The sequence below is a fragment of the Loxodonta africana genome, chromosome 17 (genome assembly GCF_030014295.1).
Source record: "Loxodonta africana isolate mLoxAfr1 chromosome 17, mLoxAfr1.hap2, whole genome shotgun sequence".
Classification (NCBI taxonomy): domain Eukaryota; kingdom Metazoa; phylum Chordata; class Mammalia; order Proboscidea; family Elephantidae; genus Loxodonta; species Loxodonta africana.
The window spans coordinates 59,768,820-59,786,458 of record NC_087358.1 but is presented as its reverse complement, the minus strand read 5'-3'; the positions used below and the strand labels follow the sequence as shown (position 1 = coordinate 59,786,458).

General features: G+C 46.8%; 1 protein-coding gene across 2 annotated transcripts; it reads right to left on the bottom strand.

Moving 5' to 3' along the window:
• Positions 1 to 337: 337 nt before the first annotated feature.
• Positions 338 to 13,292, bottom strand: RGCC (regulator of cell cycle). Of its 2 annotated transcripts, XM_003412601.4 has the most exons (5): positions 13,099 to 13,292; positions 12,378 to 12,563; positions 4,841 to 4,948; positions 2,061 to 2,123; positions 338 to 544 (listed from the first exon to the last, which is right to left on the bottom strand). In XM_003412601.4, exons 1-5 carry the CDS (start codon positions 13,145 to 13,147, stop codon positions 537 to 539), a joined length of 414 nt encoding a protein of 137 aa, XP_003412649.1. In that variant the 5' UTR covers positions 13,148 to 13,292; the 3' UTR covers positions 338 to 536. The 2 variants fall into 2 exon arrangements, with proteins under 2 accessions (XP_003412649.1, XP_023407019.1); XM_023551251.2 differs by having other exon boundaries at positions 12,378 to 13,287.
• Positions 13,293 to 17,639: the final 4,347 nt, after the last annotated feature.

The following is a 17,639-nucleotide window of genomic DNA, read 5'->3' as shown; positions in this document are numbered from 1 at the left end:
ACCCATGCTCCTTTGTTATCTAGTGCAATTAGGAAGCACCCGGAGTCCTTGCTAGAAGCCAAAAGGTATGTTACTTCCATTAAAATACTATTTGAATATAAATATGTGTATTGAAAGAGAAAGAAAAAAAACAAAGCTTACAAAAACATGGACTCCGGTTCAAACTTTATTTGTATACAAAAATATATTATAATGAGAAAAGTATATCACTGTTTTCCACTATATATAATTAATTACAAATATTTTCATAAAAGCACTTTAAATTACAGGAAAGCCATGTTTTAAGAGAAAATATGATATTAGCATGGGTCGTCTCTTCTAAAACATTGCAAGCAGGTAAACAGAGTCGGTTTCACTGTACAAATTGCGCAGAGATGAGCCTGAAGGCAGGTGGGTCTGAGACAGCTAGTGGTAGGAAGGTGAGCCTCCTCTCTGCCCTTCCTGGCAGCAGATTCTTGTAGCTGATTTGACCAGGTCCTCAGAGCTTTCTGAAGCATCTCCCTTCTGAGAAAAAGGACCCAAAACTTTTCCTCGGTTCACATACCTGTGAACAGGAGGTAAGTAAGATTATCCATTCACAAAAGATTACAAATCCTATGCTTAACCAGATCACACCATCTCAGACGTGCATCAAAGCACCATATTTAATGGCAGGCTTCCCACATAATGGATGTCTGATTAACTGGCATGACAGGGCAGCCATCTGCAATTTCCATGAAGTAGGCAAGCTCGTTACGTGGGCCTAGCACACACTGTGCATGCTACAATTAACAACGATGTCTGCCAAAACAAGCCTGAGTCTTCTGATGCAGGACGGTCCAGCATGTAAAAAATGGGCAATAAAATCTTCAGGAAAATAGAGATGGGCTTTCTACCTAATATCTGGATCCACCTGCAACAGTGTTAATGTATTTTTATTTATTCATATTTATTTTTACAGAGTTATTTTTAAATGACCAGCTATGGATCTAATTTTTTCAGATTTTGCCCACCTATATAGCAGAGCAGAGCATAAAACACTTCCCAGAGAAAACCAACACTTTCACAGAAAATTAAGGGTTGGGACAAAATTCTCCAGGCCTACTCTGTGAATGAACAAGGTACCCCCACCCACCCAAACACACACATACAATGAGTACAAGTATGGAAACTTCCATCTTGGAAGTCTGAGTTGGTGCTTCTGGCTCTTTCAATCTTGTCCTTGTCCTGCAGAACAGGGTCTACTGATGGATTCTCAAGGTTCCTTCTTCTAAACTAGACTAGATTGCCCTATTGCAGTTATGATCTGATGTCTTCAGTTTCCAAGATAACATTTTTGGTCACACAACGTGGGGTACCTTTGCTGTAATTCCCAAATGGGAAACAAGGTATTCAGTACTAATCCAGGTCATTTAGTAACTGGGATAGGTCTTTGGTTAAAGGGTCTCCCCTAGTCAAATCATTGCTTTGGGACCCATCCTTCTAGAACACACACACACAAAAAAACAAACCCATTGTTGTGGAGTCGATTCCAACTCCAGGCAACCCTATAGGATGGAACAGAACAGCCCCATAGGGTTTTCAAGGAGCAGCTGGTGTATTCCAACTGCTGACCTTTTGGCTGGCAGCTGAATGCTTAACCACAGCGTCACCAGGGCTCCTTCTAGAACACAACCCCTGGATATAACCTGGGAAAATCACCCTAGCTCATGCGATAGAATCCTCTGGTGCATTAGCGTGATGCTTGTGTGGTCAGTCAGCTAATTTCTTCTCTGAAAAGCCTGGCAGGCCATCGTAATGGTAAGCTCCAGTCTTGCTCTCACTACAACTTTTCTCTTCGTTTCTCAAACAAAACTCCATTGTTTGCTGGGAGCCTGTTCTCACTGTTTGGAAAGGCACACGGACTACTTTAATGAAAACTTATCTCAGAATTTCTCTGAGCCACTAGGGTAGGTTTCTGAACCCAAAGAAGCCTTAAGATGGAACTTCCTGCCCCAGGCAAACCTGTAAATATTATAGCATTTTATCAGAGGTGTCAGTTAGTTTTCTGTTTAATTTTTTAACACCAGGCATGTACTCACTTGCTAATGTTCTGTCAAGATCAGCAATAAAGTCTTCTAATTCTTTTGTGTCTCCTAGTTTGGCTGCAAAACAAGAGAAGGAGTTCAGTTTCTCATATCAATGACAGCTATTGACCCCCGAGGCCGAGTGCCCCTCTGCGGACATGTACTGCGTTTTTCAGAATTGTGCAATGCCATTTTGCATCCCTCCCTCTTCGGAGACTCTACAAAGGGTGTCCTGCACCAACCCTAAGTGTCTGCTCCAAAATTTGTTATTGTTATTAGCTGCCATCGAGTCAGCCCCCACGCACAACAGAACAAAATGCCGCCTGGTCCCATGCCATCCCCATGATCATTTGCAGATCTGACCATAGTAATCCATAGGGTTTTCACTAGCTGATTTTTTCATAGATCGCCAGGCCTTTCTTTCTAGCTGTCTTAGTCTGGAAGGTCTGCTGAAATCTGTTCAGCATCACAACAACATGTAAGTCTCCAGTGACAGATGGGTGGTGGCTGGGCATGAGGTGCATTGGCCAGGAATCAAACCCGGGTCTCGGGCATGGGAGGCCAGCGTTCTACCACTGACCCACCAATCCTCCAATATTTAGTTACAGTAAACTCAGAAACCTGAAGACTAGCCTAAGTGTTTCTTTCTTGGTTTTTAATTCAGTCCTACCCCACCTCCCATCAACTGGGAGAAGGCTCTCCCTTTGCTGCCTTAGAAGTTTGGGATGCGGGGTGGCGGGGGAAGAGGGGTGGTAAAGACTTTGGTTTTTTGACTGTGTAGGATTTCCATTATTAAGCATGGATGGCACTGTGCGGAACGGACCCCCGGATTCTGTAACTGCTGGTGCACTTCCTTTCTGGCACTTTCTTGTTTTGTGCAGTCACTCCAGGGCAATGCCACAGCCCTCACAATCCCTCCAGTATGAACTGGCTGAATAGCCACTGTTCCTTGGCAAATGGTCCAAGGAAGGCAAACCCCTCTCCTGGTGTGACATGAGGCTTCTGGGTCCAGGACACCTTTACCCTATGTCCAAGTGCCAGCACACGGTAACATGCCCTTGTCCTGATTTTATTCTCCTTATATACTGAGATATATACTTTTTCTTTAGAGTTCATCATTTCTGCCTTCTCTGAAATGCATTTGTCCATTGCCATCAAGTCAATTCTGTTGCACAGCAACCCTATAGGACAGAGTACAATAGCCCCATACAGTCTCCAAGGCTGTAATCTTTACCAAAGCAGACTGACACATCTTTCTCCTGTGGAGCGGCTGGGTGTGTTCGAACCACCGACCTTTTGATTACCAGCTGAGCGCTTAAGAACCACTGTGCCACCAGTGCTCCTCCTGAAACGCATTACTGGCTATTTTTATTAATTTACCCTGCTAGCTACAAGTGATTCATTGTTCTTGGCTTTTAAAGTCCATTTGCCATTAGGGCTTTTTTTTCCTTCTTTAATTTCTACCTCTTGAGGATCAGGTAGCAAATCTGGACACGTTTTAAGCCACTTTCTAGACTGCCCTGTCTCTCTGAATTCAACAGACCCATTATGGACTGAAGACTGAGTAGTGGCAGAGTCCCCAGTGGCTGCTAACGCTGCTGGGCTGAGGAGAGAATTTAAAAATGCCTCTTTTGAAAAAGAGTGACATTCTAACTGAATGCCAGAGTAAGAAAAGTAATGAACTCTTTTTTTTTAAGCTGTGCTCCATTTTTATTGCATTCTGCACCTATTTTCAGCAAGTGTAGCTTTTCTTGCGGAAAAAAAAATCCTTTTGTTTTCAAAAGGGCACTTGTCCAATATAACAGAACATTCAGCTTTCTAGCTAGAGACACCCTACTAGTTCCAAAGAATAAGAAACTGCTCATGCATCTTTAAAAAATTTTAGGTCTATAAATACCACAGTGGAGTCGGGCTATTTTGAATCATGTTATATCATCTCTTGTCTAATAAGAAAGACCCCATTTAGTTGCTAAGTTGGCGATACGAAAACATGGACTAAATAGTTAATGCAATAAAAATCGTCCTACCCTTCTACAAAGTTCAACCGCTGGGTGTTAAATTCTAGAATGAACCAGCCTAGGGAAACCCCGGCGGCACAGTGGTTCAGAGTTTAGCTGCTAACCAAAAGGTCAGCAGTTCAAATCCACCAGGTGCTCCTTGGAAACCCTATGGGGCAGCTCTACTCTGTCCTATAGGGTTGCTACGAGTTGGATTGAACTTGACGGCAAAGAGTTTGGGATTTTTTGGGTAACCAGCCTGGGAGGAGACACAAGAAGCACACACGGTCCTGATTATGCCACATGGGAAAGAACCGAGTCTGGAGTCGACTGGTTTTCTGTCTCCCTGTGAATTAGAGTTTTCTGCCCCAAGTCATCTGATTTCATTGTCACACAGATCAAAATCCCGAGAAATAACAGATTCCACTTCACATTGTACTACACTGAGATATTCCAGTTTGCTGTCAATTTTTTTCCGACTCGTGTTGACCCCAAGTGCGTCAGGGTAGGATTGGGTTCTATAGAATTTTCAAGACTGATTTTTCAGAAGTAGATTGTCAGGCCTTCTTCCATCAGAGGAGCCTCCGGGTGGACTCACACTGTCAACTTTCTGGCTAGCAGCTGAGCACATTAAGCATTTGGCATCTCCCAGGAGCTCCTCTTACTGAAATATTAGCCTTATCTATTTGTTTTGCACATGTGGGAAAGCTTGGTTAGAGACAAGGGGAAGAGAAAAGGGATTGAGAAGGGGAGGGGAATCAAAAAGCCAAAGAGCCTCCACTCCCCTAACAAGCTCACCTTTCCGAGGAGTGACAGAGGGAGAGAGCAGGGCTGGGCCAGAGTCTGTCGGAGAATTCAGCTTCTCGTCACTGAAGCTGAAGCTGTTCCTGTAGAGCGAATCTGCACCTTTCAGGAAAGAAAACGTACTCGTTAGAAAAGGTTTTCATTCTACAGTTTATTGAGAACCAACAGTTCATCTCCAAAGGAAGCCAACATAGTAAACCTACAGCAAAGGAAACAGGTTGACTGCCAGATTTCGTATTTATGCCCCAAAGTGATTTGAGGCAGGCGAGTGTGCATGAGTATGTGTGTCAGTGTGTGGGTCTCCAGCTGGGCACACCAAAGGTTGCTGGTTCCCTAAAACAAGCAGGGCGTGCTGGGATCACTGTGACCAGACCAGCCTCCTCTGCCAACAATAGGGAGCCCAATGAGCAGGTAAACCAATGCTTGGCTGATTGAGATTGGTTTGGAATCTTAGACATGAAAAATGTCCCTTCTGCCCTCTGAACTCCCCAAAATACAAGTACAAAGTTGGATCCCATGACTCAATCCTCCCTGTCTGCTCAAGGGATTCTTTGTCATGCTTTTTGCAACACACTGAACCCTAAGCCTATATTCTCGGGGTAAGCCAGAGGGTCAAAGACTAGTATTTCTTATCCTGGAAGTTCAGCATATTACAGACACTTCAAGTGGTTTTGTGGCTACCCCCATTTTCACACAACCCTGGAAACCGGTGCAACAGCAATGGAAAGTTCCAGAAACAGGACTGGGTTGAGAATCAAGAGAACCAGCTCAGCTACTTGGTGCTTGGGTGCCTTTGAGGAAGTCAATCAGTGGCCTCATCAGCTTAAATAACCCGTATAGTACCTCTCAGCTCTGAAGTTCTGGGATTCTATTTCTCTAAGTCCTGCCACGGGGGAGGGAGCCCACCCACCAGCTGTGCATCCGTGACACAGAAAGAAGTGGTTGCCTGAGTGGCACGGACTCAAAGGGCTCAAAGGCAGAACAGACAGCGGAAGCAGGATGTGGCTACTGAGATCGTGAGGGAACAGCCTTCCTGGTGGAAAAAAAAAACACAATGCCAGCCAAGGCTGTCATGAGCACCGGAAAGGCTCCTCAGGTGAGAAAAGACAGCTGAATAATGTGGGCCTGACCTGGCCCCCACTCCTTTCTGGGATTCTCTCACTATAATTCAATTACCTCCAGCTCAGGAAGGGGCAAAAAACGTTTTCTTTAGTCCTCTTAATGCAAAATGAACTTGACTAAGTTACAAAAGATGGGCACAGTTTAAAAAGAACTAGGGTTTCTTGAGAAGCAGAAGTTTCTGGTCCCAAGAGAATGCAGCTTCAGCCCTAACAGGCTGGTGTCGTTTCCCCCCACCTTCTCCTGACCAGGTGGTCTCCTCAGCTGCCATCTTGTCTTCCTTGCCTACTGGTCCATCTCCTCTACTTTCCAAACATGCCCAGAAGACCCTTCCTTGCTGGCCAACCCTCTCAATCCTCTCTTCCTTCAGAGGTCCAGCCTAGGTAACTTAACAGGACAAAAGTCCACAATCATTTTTCAGGGCTTTGATGATGAAAACCTACTGAGATCCAAAACTTTGAGCCAACACTCCAAACACTCATCCCTTGAAAAGACCTCTGTGATCAAATAAGTTTGAGAAACACCAAAGGCCCTTGGTTTCCTAAAACAAGCAGGGTATGCTGGGATCATCGTGACCAGACCAGCCTCCTCTGCCAACACGCGGGAGCCCACTGAGTAGGTAAAACAAATGCTTGGCTGATTGGGATTGGTTTGGGATCACCTTTCATGAAAAACGTCCCTTTTGCCTTCTGAACTCACCCAAACGCAAGCACCAAGTTGGACCATGACTTAATCCTCCCTGCCTGCTCAAGGGAGTCTTTGTCATGGTTTTCACACTATACTCCTTCTTGGAGATTCCCATTGTGTATTCCCACTTTAATGTCCCAGGTCTTGTAATAAAGAAGCCAGTTTAGCCTTATGTCCCAAGTTTACTTAACCATGGGATACTTTTTTTTTTTTTTTTTTGATGTGGCACCCTGCTAGTATTTCTCAGGACACTTGTACTCTGTGGTACCTAATTTGGGAAACCCTTTTCTGCTTGATTTAACAGCTGAGCCCACCTCTAGAGCAGTCTGGATTTTCTCAAGGGAAAGCCTTTCCCTGCACACAGGAAGTGGTCACGTCCAGACCTAGAGTAGAGCATGACTGTCACCATGCACTAGCCAGAAGTGCCATTAATCTAACCTGGGAAACATGTTGGGATAAGATGATGTCAGACTTATGGGCAGGAAATTCACATGGGGTACAGGGAGGCAGGCCTTGTGCTCAGACTCCTGAGCCAGAAGGAAGGAATACAAGACCCTTGGAATATTATCTTTGGCTCTGAAGGACACCAAGAGCATCAGCCCCATGTCTGGTACACAGGGTGCCAGGCCCAGAGACTTATTGGCACCGGTCACAGTGACCACGCCTCAGGTCTCTATCTGCCAAAAGCAGCCTGTCCTTAAAAGCCGGTATCACAGCACGCCTTACTCTAAGAGCATCCCACCCCTGCACCACAGGTTCTTCCCATGACTTTAGTCTTCAACTCTATCCTGTCCGCCTTCTCCAGAGGTTTTATGTCCATATCTACTCACCCTTTGGAAGATGAAGGAATAAAAAAAAATCACAATTAGACTTCCTCAGGGTCAAGTAGACCAAAAGCTACTGTGTTTTCAGGAAAAGCTTAAGGCAACTCAGGTGGTTTGGGGGCACACAGTATAGAATAAGCCTAGTACCTGCACATCATCACAGCTTATTTTTCCTTGTTAGAGCCTGGTGTATATGCTAAATACCTTTCTGATGCAAGTACTTTCCTCAAATTCAGAAAATATGCAGACAAAATGGTAAATTCATTTGCAAACTATTAAAACGATCGGAAGTTGCCTCCTACTGCTAATGAACTCAGGCTACTCCTACAATGAGAGAGAGGAAGAAAAAAAAAATACCAGTTACAACATCTACATATAAACACACACACACACAGAGGCAGGTCAACATGGCATATGTTCACTCCCACACCCCGACCCCACACACACGTTCATACACTGGCTTATTGTCGCACTCTAACCCCCTTTTTCCATGGGGTCCAGCACACAATCTGGGCCAGACCTGACTGCAGGCTCCAAAATTTCCAGCCCCCAAGAGGACATTCCCAGTGCTTGAGCCAAAGCTGCCCACAGTTCAATTCCACCCTTGGGTAATATTCTACACATACACGACACAGATAAAGAGAGCTGCTTGAAGAGCCCCCAGAGTGATATGGGCCCAGCAGAAGCCGCCGCTGTGGCGAGGACATGCATCATATGAGACCATGTGAAAGTTGGGTGACCCTGTGCATGCCACTCACCTCGGAGCCTCAGTTTCTTCTTTGGCAAAAGGTAATAATAGCCTGGGTGCTCATATCTGGTACCTATGGTTTTAATTATTTTATCCTGAAGTTCCTGGCAAAATGGAGAACTGAATGCCCAGGACAGAAAATGCCATCACAGAGAATAAAAAGAAGCAAGATTCTGGGTCCTGGCTTCCTTCTCTACTTCAGAAAAAGGCAAATTCTTTAAGAGAAGTTTATCATCAGAACCTCCCAAGCTCTACACTTCTTTTTACCCCTTCCTTACCTGATAAAATTTCATTGCACAGACTTTTATTAAGCTCTTATAATAAACAAGATGCCAGGCTAGGGATGTGGTAGAGTAAAAGCTACACAGAGCCTGACTTCCTGTTCTTTTTACTCCCCCTGGAACTCTGTTCCTTGCAAAATAACAGCCAGTGATAACAGTCTGATAAAATGACAACAAGGTGTCACTGGCTGATAGCAAATTAATGTATTGCTCCACTCAGGTATCAGGTCCTACTATTGAGAGGGGCTTACAGGATTCATAACGGTCATGATTTGGGGAACATTGGCAGGCTGGGTATTTTAGGCCCTTACAACATCTACTTCAGTCAGTTCTGCAGCCCCAACTCACAAGCATCTCAAAGCCTCATTAGAAATGTCTTTGTTAAGTCAAATTAGTGTACCCAAGCCAGGAACTTCAAACTCAGAGACCAAGTTATCTAAGACACCATTCGAAGAAATGTAAGCATATTAAATATACAGGCATCTAGCTTCTGGAGCATCAGCAGAGCTTGAGAAACTCAGCTACAAAAATAAAAGCTTGTTTTAAAAGTAGGTATGCTTTTTTAATTTAGGGGGTGGGGAGAAAGGTGATATAAGGTTAGGTCTGACGTTGGCTACTCCAGTGGGAGGAAAAACCACAGACAGTAAACCTTGCCAGAGCTCTGGTAAATATAGAACCCCACACATCCAAAGCAAGCAAACTATAGTAATTAACTGAGAAAAAGAAAGCCTTGGGTCTGTTTCCTTTTTGCCACAAGGAATTGGGGAGGGGGGCTCTCCTCCTCAAAATATAAATGCTGACAGCCTGACTGAAAGTGGGATAGAATAAGAAAGAGTCCCACTTCCGTTTCACCCCGGCTACCCCAGCTGCCCTTTGGGACTGTTCAGTCCCTCTGGACACCTTGCTAGGCATCTATCAAAGTGAGACTTGTCACCCACTTGGAATTCCAGAGCATCCTAGGGCCTTCTAACTGGTCTCAGTCTCCCACAGCTTGAACAGACTTGACTTCTATTCTCAGTGGCTCGTAGCCCAGACTCGCCACTGGTATACCTGTCACCGGTCCCCAGGAAACAGCTGAAAACAGACCCTGACAGATGACCACTTCCATCTTGAGGAACACCATCCAAACACAACCACCATTGGTAAACAGACACATGGTCTGGGTCTAATGGGACCTCAGTCTATTTCTGAGGACCCGGTTCCTGTCCCTGCCATCAACCTCTGGTGACAGAGCAAGTTCTTAGAGAGAGGGCCTATGAGGTTGCACTATTTTATCAGAAAAAGTGGCGCTAACAGTGCCTACCTCCTGGGTTGTGGTAGAGATCATACAACACACAGAAAACATAGCAAAGAGATCAGCAATAGCAAAAGCTAATAATAATAACAGTAATCATGGCAAGGGCTTGGTAAAAGTGAGCCACTGAATTATCATTATCCTGGTGTGTCTTCCTTTCGGGGAGCTACATTCAGTAGAAGCTACCTGTCTTCCACAGAATAGCATTAAACAGACAAATGAATATAACAAATGTCTGTGCTTAATTCTTGGCAGCAATTAAGATACACATTATGCTTACTTAAGAAATTACTATTTAGAAACACACAGCGCTTGCCAAAACTATTTCTAACCAGTCTTGTGGGGGACAAACAACACATTTATAGCAAAGAGTAATGTCATCTGGGAGTCCCTGGGTGGTGCAAACAATTAACATGCTCTACTGCTAACTAACTGGGTGCAGGTTCAAGTCCACCCAGAGGCGCCTCAGAAGAAAGGCCTGGTGACCTACTTCTGAAAACCCTATGGAGCACAGTTCCACTCTGACATATACGGGTCCCCATGAGTCGGAGGCAACTCTACGGCAACTGCTTTGTTTTCTTAATGTCACCTGAGCCTTCTTTATACCTTGACCAGTCCTATTACTTACCTACCGACCAAACCAAGGTATAAAGTTAACCCACTTAGCAGTTAATAAAAACAGAAAGCAAAATACACACCCATACCCCGTGAAAAAACCACACGCAAAAAAAAAAAAACCATTGTAAACATCTCCCCGCAAACTGTTAAGAATGTGTTTCTAGTGCCTTCTCTTTAGGACACTAAAAAAGGACCTCAGATCTGAAATCCCACCCAGTGAAGTAGCCACCATCCACGAATGGGCAAACTCACGCTGTATTCTAGCTGAATGTGGCTGTGGCTTAGAAAGAAGCTGTTCTTTGCAACTGAGCAGCACTGGACAGACTGCCCCAGCTTTCTTTCCTGTGTGGGAGAGAATCTGGATTTTATGAATAACTTGTTCCATGCCCCAGTAGAAGGAGACATTTTAAGTTTGGCCACAGATACTGAGACAAATTTTTAAAACTCTAAGACTTCCCTTTGAAAGCAAATTGAAAAACTAAATTAGTGTGAAGGATTTAATAAGTGGTCTGGTCATTAACAACCAAGCCCAAAAATTCAAAACAGAAAATTAACAGCAATGACTCCATTCCCTTTCACCTCAAAAGCTGCAATTTGGTCTAACCCTCGGGCAGAGCTGCCAAGGATACTCAAATTTCTGACTCAAACTCTGTGCAGGGTGGCAAGTGCCCTTTATCCCTTTTCAGAAGGATAGTTCATGTTCAAGTCTAAGAACAAGAAAGAGCTCCAGGTTTCAAAAGAAGAGAATCAAAAGGACCCAGTTAACCAGATGTCATGGAGTAGACTCCAACTCATGGGGACTCCACATGTGTCAGAGCAGAGCTGTGCTCCATAGAATTTTCAATGGCTGATTTTTCAGAAGTAGATCACCAGGCCTCTGGATGGACTTGAACTTCCAAACTCTCAGCAACCGAGCACATAGACCGTTTGCACCACCCAGGAATACTTCCAGAGTCAAGGGCAGCCCAGGGAGGGACATTCATGCTTGGAACCCATCTAGGGATTAAAGCCTCAAGAATAACCCAGAAGAGCTTAATATGCTCTTTACAAAATAAGAAGTAATCCAGGATTTGAAAAGCAAGGACCATAGAATATTGAAAAGTTACCAAATTCGCTGTTTGACACCCTAGCAGGTATATATCCACAATCCTTACAGGAACTTTGGGTTCCTGGACAACTACGTCTCTTTTCTTAAACGCTGTTTAGGGCAGAGACCCCAGGGGTAGTCTTAATTATGAGAAAAGTCACCAGGAGGCCACCCCCCCTCCGCCCATCTGCTCTCAGGCTCCCCCTCCAGCTTGGGCAGAGGTCACAGGCAGCAGTTCCTGTGGTGAGTCAACAGAAGGGAGAGCGACACCCTCTAAAATACTTGAACTCAGCAGCACCAGCAATCCCTTCAAAGCTGTATGCAATGGAACAGCAAGTCTGAGAGCTCAGGGCCAGGAGAAGTGCAAGAAGCTATTTCAAAAATTCCAAGAAGAGCAGTTTATGAAACCTTTTCTGGTTTCACAAACGTCTGGGTATTGGGCCCTCCCATGGCGTCCCTCCCTCCCCCCTCCAATTCCTGTGCTACTTACCCCACACCTTCTCCTAAGTTATTGCTGAAAAGCTGACAGGAGAGGTGGTGAGGAAAGGAGACTGTGGACGGCCTGCCTTGGGCCCCTAGGAGTCCCATCTGGCTGTAGTCGGACAAGCTGCTTAAACCTTCAAGCCTGACACCTGCACGCGGCAGGTAGACCGACTTACCCTTCTAGAGCCTTCCCATGGCTACCCTCAGGGCCCTGCCGGGGCTGGCCCTGCAACCCAGGGTATTCCAGTCGTGGATACTGCGCTGAACCTCAGGGCTTACCCTGCTGGGTCGCACCACTCCGTCTGCAGATAAGCAAACTGAGGCCCGAGGCCGGAGGGCTCGTTAGTGGGCTGGGAATCTGAGCACCATGTGGACAGGGCCCGTACTTACTCTCGGAGTCGCTGAAGCCGCTGCTGTCGCTGACGCTGGCGCTGCTGCGCCGCTTCATGCGCTCCAGGTGCTCCTCGTAGTGGAAGTGGCGCTCGTGGAAGGGCGACGCGAAGTCAGCCAGCACCGCGTCAAACTCGCAGAGTGCGTCTGTGAGGTCCGCGGCGGCCGCCGAGTCCAAGGCCGGGGCTGGGGACCGGGACGGTGGGCTCAGATAAGGGGAAGCGGAGGGGGCCGCCACCATTGCCAGGATTACTGACATTTACTATGCGTCGGCCAAGAAACAGCCACGCTGTAGCCGCCGGTTATGTTTTCATCTCAACCACTCCCTGAATTGCGTTCTATTATCATACCCATGCTACAAATAAGAAAACTGAGCCCAGTGAAGTGGCCGTCCAAAGGTCACCCCGCTGACACAGCCAAACACTTTCCCAAGCGTGTCGGGTACTTGTCCCCACGCTCACTCCCCCGGGGGCGCGTGCGAATCGGCGGCGGCGGTGGGCAGACTGAGTCAGGGTGCTCCGGTTACGTGTCGGGATGAGGCCCCAGACTCGGTGGGATGGGGGGGGTACTGAACCCGCCAACGCGGGGCCACCCGGGTTCAGGGTCCCGGCGGTGAGAATTGGGGGGTAAAGGGACGGCACGGGCTCCCTCTTCTCTCGTCCCACGTCGCCCCTCACCCGTGCTGCCGGGGCTTTCGGAGACCCCAGATCCCCGCACTCACCTGCGGCTGCGGCGGCCGCGGGGCTGCCCTGAGCTGTGGGCGGCTTCATGGGGCGGCTCGGCCCGGCGCGCGTGGCGGACGGTCCTGCAAGGTGCCGGCGGGGGCTGGCCACCGCTCCGGCTGAGGCCGGCTGCTCCGGGTTCCTGCTCCCTCTCCGCTCCGCTCCGCTGCGCCCTGCGTGCCCGCGCCGTCCGCAGCTGGGTCCGCGCGCCGCTGCTTTAGCCGCCGGCCACCCTCCAACCCCGCGGTCTTATAGAGCGGCACGGCGGGCCGGGGCGGGGCCGGGCAGGGCTGCAGGAGCCGGGGACGCCCCTGTCCCCGAGGCCCCGCCCCCGCCACGCGCCGGCCGGGGAACCGCAGTGACGAAGAGTCGCCACAGCCCAGGTTACAGCCCCAAATATTTACCCGCCGCTTTCTCCGCGCGCCCTGGCAACGCCACCCACCCAAGTGTCTTGGCCACGATTTGGCGCCACCGGAGCGTCTAAGAGTTTACGGCTCGGCTCCGGCTGCGCGGCGTACCAATGTGTGGCTTCATCTCCGCGAGCCTCGGTTTTTTCATCAGTGAAATGGACATGAAAATGCCGAGCCTCCTGGAGTTGCTGCGAGAAATAAAGCAGCTGGCGCTGTGGAAGGCCCAGCCGGTGTCGGACACGTGGATGCACCCTCGTCGGTGTTCCCTTCGCGTCCCCGCAGCCCTATTTCCCCCAGATTTACAGCATTGTGGGCGCACGGAGTAGTGAGGATGGCGCACAGGGGTAGAGGGAGAGAACTCGATGGTGAAATCAGCGAGTTTAGGACTCTTAAGTGCTCCCATCCCGAACTCAGGGGCCTGAACTACAGTCCTGGGCGCTCCGGCCACTCCCGGCCTCATACGGGACCAGTTTATTAGTGGAAAAAATTGCTGTGTAGATGCAGCGCATTAAACCGGGTCCACACAGCCAGGCGGCCTGGCGCGGGTGCCCAGTGACCATGAATAACTCCCCTCCGCCGAGCCAGGAGAACGCCCTGGCCCTAATCACGTGTGATTACTTAAATTTAAAGCAATTCAACTTGAATAAAAGTTAAAAATCCAGTCCTTCAGTGGCACGAGCCACATTTCAAGTGCTCAACAGTCATCGTCGCAAAAAAAGTTCTGTGGAACAGCGCCATGAGGGTCTCTGACCAGCAGAGTGCCTTCAGAAGGTGAGGAAACTGAGGCTCAGAGTCTGTCAGTCGCGTAGTGACGGAAAGACCGGTTGGCTTGGTTTTAGAGTCACTTTCGGCTTCACCACACCCTCCCTCCCTCTACACAGTGTGACACCTCGACGACGTATGAGGTGGAGAACTGAGGGAGCAGACCTTAGCAGGAGGCTGTTGAAGCAATGGGGCAAGGCCGCCTGCATCTTTCATTTTCTCTATTTCCTTCCTCTTTGGCCTACACCCCTTCCCTTTAAATTCTTTTTCCCTCCCTACCTCCATCATTCTCTTTAACTTGCCGGTAGTCCCCACTAGGATACCTGGAGCTCACAGAGCCCTCTTCCAAATGCAGCTCCCCCAGCATGGCGCACACCCCAGCCAGGCTCTTCAGTGATGACTCAGGGCCACTCTCACTTTAAAGAATCACTCCAGCTGGTCTTCAAGGAAGCTAACAAAACAGCCCACTTTTTAGCAGACAATTTACCGAGTGACAAAGAGAATATCCTTGCCCCATCCAGAAGAGGTGAACATTTTGATTGGTTGTTTGCTGTTATCTGCATCTCATTGTAAAGGAACCCACCTAAGGGGTGAGGACAGGAGAAGATGGCTGGGCAAGTGGCCCCAACTCCTCTGTCACCTCCTTTGGGATGGGTTTCACTTTGGTCATGGAAGACTGCTGCTTTCACTCTTTCCTAATTGTAAATATATATATTTTAAAATATATAGGAAAGTATAGAGAATTGGGACTTCCTGGGAGGGTCACTATGAGTCACAATCAACTCAACCGCAGTGGGTTTTTTTTGTTTTTTGTTTTTGGTTCGGAGTGGCACAAACATTTAAGCTCTCAACTACTAACCAAAAGGTTGGGGGTTTGAACCCACCCAGAGGCACTTCGGAAAACAGGCCTGACAATCTGCTTCGAAAATGCCGGCGGCAGCCTTGAGAACTCTGTGGAGCAGTTCTACTCTGCACACGTGGTCGTGCCATGAATTGGAATCAATTTGACAACAACTAGTTTGGTTTTGGTTTTATAGAGAATTAGGTCAAAATACTCTGTGTACCCACCATCCAGAATTCATACATTTTGTCGTTTTTGCTTTGCATAGTTTTTAAAGTATAACTTACATAAAGTACACACATCTTGAGTGTACAGTTTGATCAACATTTACATATTCATACAGCTGTGTGACTATCATCCAACTTAAGATATAGTCCATCACCCCAGAAGGGTCCCTGTGCCACTTTCCTATGCCCTGAACCTACGTAATACCACCCCATACCAGTTGCCATTGAGTCAATTCCAAATTATAGCGACCCTGCAGGACAGAGTAGAACTGCCCCATAGGGTTTCCAAGGTTGTAAATATTTTTGGAAGTGGGCTGCCACATCTTTCTCCCATGGAGTGGCTAGTAGGTTCGAACCGATGACCTTTCGGTTAGCAGAGTGCTTAACCACTGTACTACCAGGGCTCCTTATACTACCGCATACCAAAAAGACAAACGAATTGCCTTCCAGTCAATTCCGACTCATAACAACACTGTAGGACAGAGTAGAACTGCCCCATGGGGTTTCCAAGAAGCAGCTGGTGGATTCAAACTGCCGACCTTTTGATTAGCAAACTACCTCTTAACCAATTCAGTGCTAGGTCTCCTATACCACCCCACAAGTAATCTTTATTCTGAATTCTGTCACCAGGGATTCGTTCTGCCTATTTTAGAACTCCTTAAACAAAACCATACTGTGTGTTTTCTTTTCTGTCTGGCTCCTTCTGCTTAACATAATGTCCATGAGATTCATCCATGTTATGGCATAGCTCACTGTTCAGGTGTGACCTTGTCCCTTACTGGGGAGGTGTGGGGGGCTGTGTCTTTTACTGACCTCGAGCCTACATTAACCATAACGTGCTTACTCTAGGTCACCTGTCACACAGGTCTTCTTCCAGAAAATGACATGAGGTAGCTTATGATTTTGAAACAGGATAATTACAAGTTTTTACCTTTTAAAAGATCAACTCTTTATCTTAATTGGCATCTCTGTCCCCCTGTACATCGTTGACCACTCTCTCCTTGAAACTTGTCCTGATTATCCATCTAGCTAATTCATCGTTTCTTCTCTGGCCTATGCTGAATCCTCCTCTCTGTCTAATCATTAAACTCTGTGGTTCCCTGCAAGTCTGCTTCTTCTTATTCTTATTCTACACTCTTCCTGGGCCAGCTCATCTTCTCCCAAGATTTTAAGTAACATTTTATAGCTTCCAAATCTTTATTTCCACGCCTGACTTCTTCCTTCAAGTTGCTTGTATCCAATCACCTATAGGACTCCTCTCCCTGGTATTGCTCTGCAGACACCCTGCGGGAGAAAATTCTGGTTGTTTCTTAATATTAGATCTCTTCTTCCTATTTATTAATAAATATGTGGTCCTATAGATTCTTGGAATAAAGACTACATTCCCCAGCCTCACCTGGAGTTAGGAGTGGTCATGTAACTAAATACTAGACAGTAGGATGTAGGCCGAGGTATCCTGTGAAACCCCTGGAAAGCATCTTTAAGGAAAGGTGGCAGTTATCCTTGCCCTTGCTTCTTCCTGTTGGGTGAAAGGCAGGCATGATGCTAAATATCTCACCATGAGGTGGAAGCCTCTTACTGAGGATGAGAGCAAAAAGATAGTAGAATCCGGGATTCCCGATGTCATGGAGCAGCCATATCAACCAACCTTGAACTACCAATACCTACATGAAAGAAAGACAAAAGAAAATTCTGTCTTCCATAAGTCACTATTTGGGGGGTTTCTGACCCTTACGCTTGAACCTAACCCTGACTGATTCATACCTTAACTTAAACCTCGCCTGAACTTGTAGATCTGAGAGACAATCAATTCCTTATTGCTTAAGCCAGTCTGAGTTGTGTTGCAGTGATCTAATCCCAAAATTGACCTACGGTGACCGAGATAATCTTAAAGATGAAGAAGGTTGGAAGGCTTACACTACCTGCTTACACGATTTACTGTTAAGTTACAATAATTAAAACAGTGTGGTTTGGGCAAAGGATTGCTAAATAGACCAATGGAATACAGTACAGTCCAGAAATAGAGCCACACATATTTGGTTAATTCATTTATAACAAAGTACGAATACGATTCATAAGAAAAGTCTTCTCAACAAATGGTGCTAGAATAACTGGATATCTGCACAGAAAAAAAATTCACTGTCACCTCTACTATGTTGTTATGTGCCATACAGTCAATTCCAACTCATAGTCACCCTATAGGACAGAGTATAACTGTCCCATAGGGTTTCCAATGCTGTGATCTTTACACAAGTATTGTCAGGTCTTTCCTCCCACAGAGCTGCTGGTGGGTTTGAACT

What these genes read in the sequence shown, in the direction of transcription:
- RGCC (XM_023551251.2), bottom strand. Translation starts at nt 12,636, where the DNA reads ATGTCAGTAATCCTGGCAATGGTGGCGGCCCCCTCCGCTTCCCCTTAT. An exon ending in CGGCTTCAGCGACTCCGAGA is followed by an intron (nt 4,949 to 12,377) that starts GTAAGTACGGGC and finishes CTTTCCTGAAAG; the next exon opens with GTGCAGATTCGCTCTACAGG. An exon ending in CTCTGTCACTCCTCGGAAAG is followed by an intron (nt 2,124 to 4,840) that starts GTGAGCTTGTTA and finishes CTTGTTTTGCAG; the next exon opens with CCAAACTAGGAGACACAAAA.